This window comes from Mercenaria mercenaria, chromosome 2 (assembly GCF_021730395.1).
Source record: "Mercenaria mercenaria strain notata chromosome 2, MADL_Memer_1, whole genome shotgun sequence".
Taxonomy (NCBI): Eukaryota; Metazoa; Mollusca; class Bivalvia; order Venerida; family Veneridae; genus Mercenaria; species Mercenaria mercenaria.
In genome coordinates, this window is record NC_069362.1 from 101,992,655 (window position 1) to 101,996,773 (window position 4,119).

At 33.5% G+C, this 4,119-nt stretch overlaps 1 protein-coding gene across 1 annotated transcript; it reads right to left on the reverse strand.

Annotated features, from left to right (window-relative positions):
* Window positions 1-493: 493 nt before the first annotated feature.
* On the reverse strand, window positions 494-2,548 carry LOC123564743 (uncharacterized). The gene is made up of 2 exons (XM_045358516.2): window positions 2,430-2,548; window positions 494-1,023 (listed from the first exon to the last, which is right to left on the reverse strand). Exons 1-2 carry the CDS (start codon window positions 2,531-2,533, stop codon window positions 789-791), a joined length of 339 nt encoding a protein of 112 aa, XP_045214451.1. The 5' UTR covers window positions 2,534-2,548; the 3' UTR covers window positions 494-788.
* Between the last annotated feature and the right edge of the window lie 1,571 nt (window positions 2,549-4,119).

The following is a 4,119-nucleotide window of genomic DNA, read 5'->3' on the forward strand; positions in this document are numbered from 1 at the left end:
CTTATGCAGTTGTTTGCCTATGAAATGGTATGCTTTGTCCTACATTGTTTTCGGTCACAGGACACTTTGCCTGTCATGAAAGGCCTTAGTATTTTCTATCAATGTCCCCTAAATTGATTTGTTTATGAATATAGAGTGGTTGACTGATTTAACATAATTTTGCCTTAGATAGCAATATTAATCTGTATACAAATGCTAGCAATTAGGCAAAGTTCAAACCTCAATCTTGATAGTTTGATTACTGTTTTTCAATGCGTGACAAATTAATAATGGCAGAATAATTAAAATGTAGAAATAAACTATCAAACTTAATTGCTCTGTAAAGTGAATGTTTTAATATTTTAACACAATATTTGTTTAAGATTGATAAATATTCATAGACGTAATACATGAGTTTTTTTAAAAGTATATAAATAATATCTATTTTAAAATAATTAAATTTTGCTGAAGATGTTCCATGACATTTTAGTTGAAAAAAACAACAACAATGACGTCATGTTTGCAGAGGCACTAAATTAAGCACGCTAAAAGAGGATGTTTTAACATTTCTCTAGAATCTTCATATTTACCATTAATATCTTTGACACTTTTTTTGTTAATATTTATGTGAGCAATAACAACAACATTGGCAAACGGTAACTTCATAAACATTTTTAACACAGATATTGAACAGATGCAGGTAAACAACTTTTTGCCTGAAGTATGACAATAATTTTTTTGTATGGAAAAATATATAATTCATGAATTAATGGATGGATTGAATGAATGTCACAAGAACCCTCAGGATGTCAGTGCAACATGACACCAGCAGTCATTGTGGTCTGACATTGTCCACGCATAATGGCAAACTTTATCATTTTCTTTAACATCTTTGGGTGGACCTCTCTTGAGTTTGCCCAGCTTGTTACACAGCAGTCATTGTGGTCTGACATTGTCCACGCATAATGGCAAACTTTATCATTTTCTTTAACATCTTTGGGTGGACCTCTCTTGAGTTTGTCCAGCTTGTTACACATACTTGGGCTGTCATAGCAAAAAAAAAAAAAACAAAAACAAAAAATAGAAATAAACTTTACATAAATGTCTGTCTGTTTATCTGGTTTAGTGGATGTCAGAAGCAAGGTCTAAAAGTCTAGGTCCTCCTCAGGCGAGTGACTTAGGCCCAACTTAAGGCCCATTTTGCCATCTTGTTTCTAAATACTTCCCCTATAATTACCAAACCTAACATAATTATTGATCTTGTTCAGGCCTAAAATGAAATGTTGTTTGTTTAGGTTATCTCAATCCTACTGTACCTAGCTAAAATCCAGTACTCTAATAGGTATTTTTCCCAGGTTTTTAGTACAATCATTTTTATGCACCTATTGTTTCTCAGTGCATATCCATCCCAGCATTGCACCCACTAAAGAATTCCCTCTACATGCAATGAAATAAAATAATCTGTACAGTTTTCCAATGATTGTATTTTCAGTTCTGTCATTTTCCCTGTTGAGAGCACTGTCTTTCTGACAGTATCAGAAGGCACTATTAGTGTAAAACAAGATATTTTTGATGTATTAATTCATAATAGGTGATACTATTACAAATGTACTACATAGGAATGACACACACTGAAGTCATTAATTTTTGTGATGGACTTAAATTTTTGTGGATTTCATAATTAAGCCAATCCACAAAATTTAATTCTAACAAAGCAGCAAAATTTTCATTTATTTTATGTTCAGAAGTCAAAATCCCCTTAAAATAACCATTTTGGCCAAGACCCTGAAATTTCTTGCCCATGCCCACAAATTTAAATGATTTGACAGTTAGCAAATAAAGTTGCCTACTTAGAACAGCAAATTTACAGCTTTTGCATAGGTGGACATATAACTGTATGAGTTAACGAAGGTTCTGCTACACTGCTATGTCTCTCAATGTTAGATACAAAGAACTAGTATTATTGGTTAGTCTCCAAACCTGCTGTCAGAAAATAATTTGTTATTATACTCCATTATAGATGTTGCAAAAATATTGATATTTTTCAGTAATACAACTTGACTGCTAGCCAGAACAGGAAAGTATTAATAACATATATATTACATAAACTCGCTTATTACTGCGAAGTCATTAAAATTCGTGGGGTTTTAATTTTCATGGGTTTTCTGGTCAAGTCAGTCATGAAATGAAATCCTAACACACAAGTCAAATCCCCATTTATGTTCATTAGAAGCCATTTTGGGAAAACCTTGAAATTCTGTGCCCAAGAAAATAACTGATTTTATATTATTTGATGGATGAACAAATTAGTTATCAAGAAAACATTTACATTGAATTAACTGACAGCTCATTGTTAAAACAGTAGCAATTTTTCAAGTATAAAAAATAAATTATGTTTATATTGATCAACCCAATTGACACATTGTCCTTATTCCTCAATGATTACTAACCTATTGTTATTTAATATCCCAGTAAATGATTTGAGATCTATTCCATGATGACAAAAGTGCATACCCAAAATTAGGTAAACTTTGGAATGTTCAGGTTTGTTCATGTTTATGTAGGTCTGCTTTTATCAGTTCATCTGAACCAACAGTTCAAGGTGAGTTGTTAGACTGTAAGTATAGTTTGATAGTCTGAAATCCATCTTGATAGTCTTGCATCCATATTTTTACTTATTACTTAAATTTAATCAACTTCTTCTCTCAACTTCTAGTAGTGTTACAGGAAACCTTGTCTGTTGCAACTTGGCATTTCGCTTGGCCCCTTTTAGGGCTGCCAGAGCTAAAAATGAAAAAGCCTCTCATGAACCACGTGATGGATCTTTACTTAAACTAATCTGTAGTATCCTTGTATAGACCGCTCTTGATCATTGCACAAATGGTTTTGCTTGACCACTTTCAGGGGCCATCTGAGCTAAAGATAGATATATAAAGAATGAACTAACTCCTTGTGGACTTTTCTGAAATTTATTCAAATGGTGGGTTCTGTGGAGTCATCCTGAGTTCATCGCTTTAAATTATAATATTCTCCCAGTACATGCATAATAAAACTTATTCTGTAGCCGTTAGGCCACTTGCCAAAATTTAAAAAAGCTTAGTCAGTTCAATGTTTTATGTAAACAAAGTAATATTAGGTCGGTGTATTTAATCGGGAAGTTATGTTTCAAGAGGTTACAGTTAAGTTTTTTTAGCTCAACAGTTTGAATAATATAATGGAGGGCTTTTGATCAGTAAGTTTTGATAAGTATTGTTATAAGATAGCTCAATGGTATGCTTCTGACTTTCCCTGTATTTCCTTAAGTTATCATATTTTACATTGTTATTTGTATACCCCTTTCACCTTTAGGGGCCATAAGAGCTAAAAATAGAAATACCTTTAAACAACTTCTGTAACAACTTTTTCTCATGAACAGCTTGATAGATCTTCATCAGCTTCATGGATCTTCATCAAACTTAATCTGTAGTACATGTATCATTTTAAGGTTGTCTCCCACTTTTGTTCAAATTAGGGTGCTCATCTCAGACTCTTATGGGACCACAAGAGCTGAAAATAGTCCCTTATGACGGCTTCTTTTCATGGACCGCTGGATGGATCTTCATTAGACTTGGTGTTTAGCAGAACTATAAGGTCATCTTCCCAGTTCATTTCAATAGACCTTTTTAGCTCCACTTTTCAGAGAATAGGGGTGCTATTCTTCTCGCCCCAGCGTCGGCATGAGCTTTCTTGGTTAAAGTTTTTTGGCAACCTTTGTTTTTAGCTCGACTATTCATAGAATAGTAGAGCTATTGGACTCGCCCATGCGTCGGCATCCGCGTCACAATTTGGTTAAGTTTTTGTATGTAAGCTGGTATTTCAGCAACCACTTGTGGGAATGGATTTAAACTTCACACACTTATTCACTGTGATAAACTGACTTACATTGCACATGTTCCATAACTCTATTTTGCTTTTTTACAAAATTATGCCCCTTTTTCGACTTAGAAATTTTTGGTTAAGGTTTTGTATGTAAGCTGGTATCTCAGTAGCCACTTGTGGGAATGGATTGAAACTTCACACATTTATTAACTGTGATAAACTGACTTACATTGCACATGTTCCATAACTCTGTTTTGCTTTTTAGCTCGACTATTCGAAGAA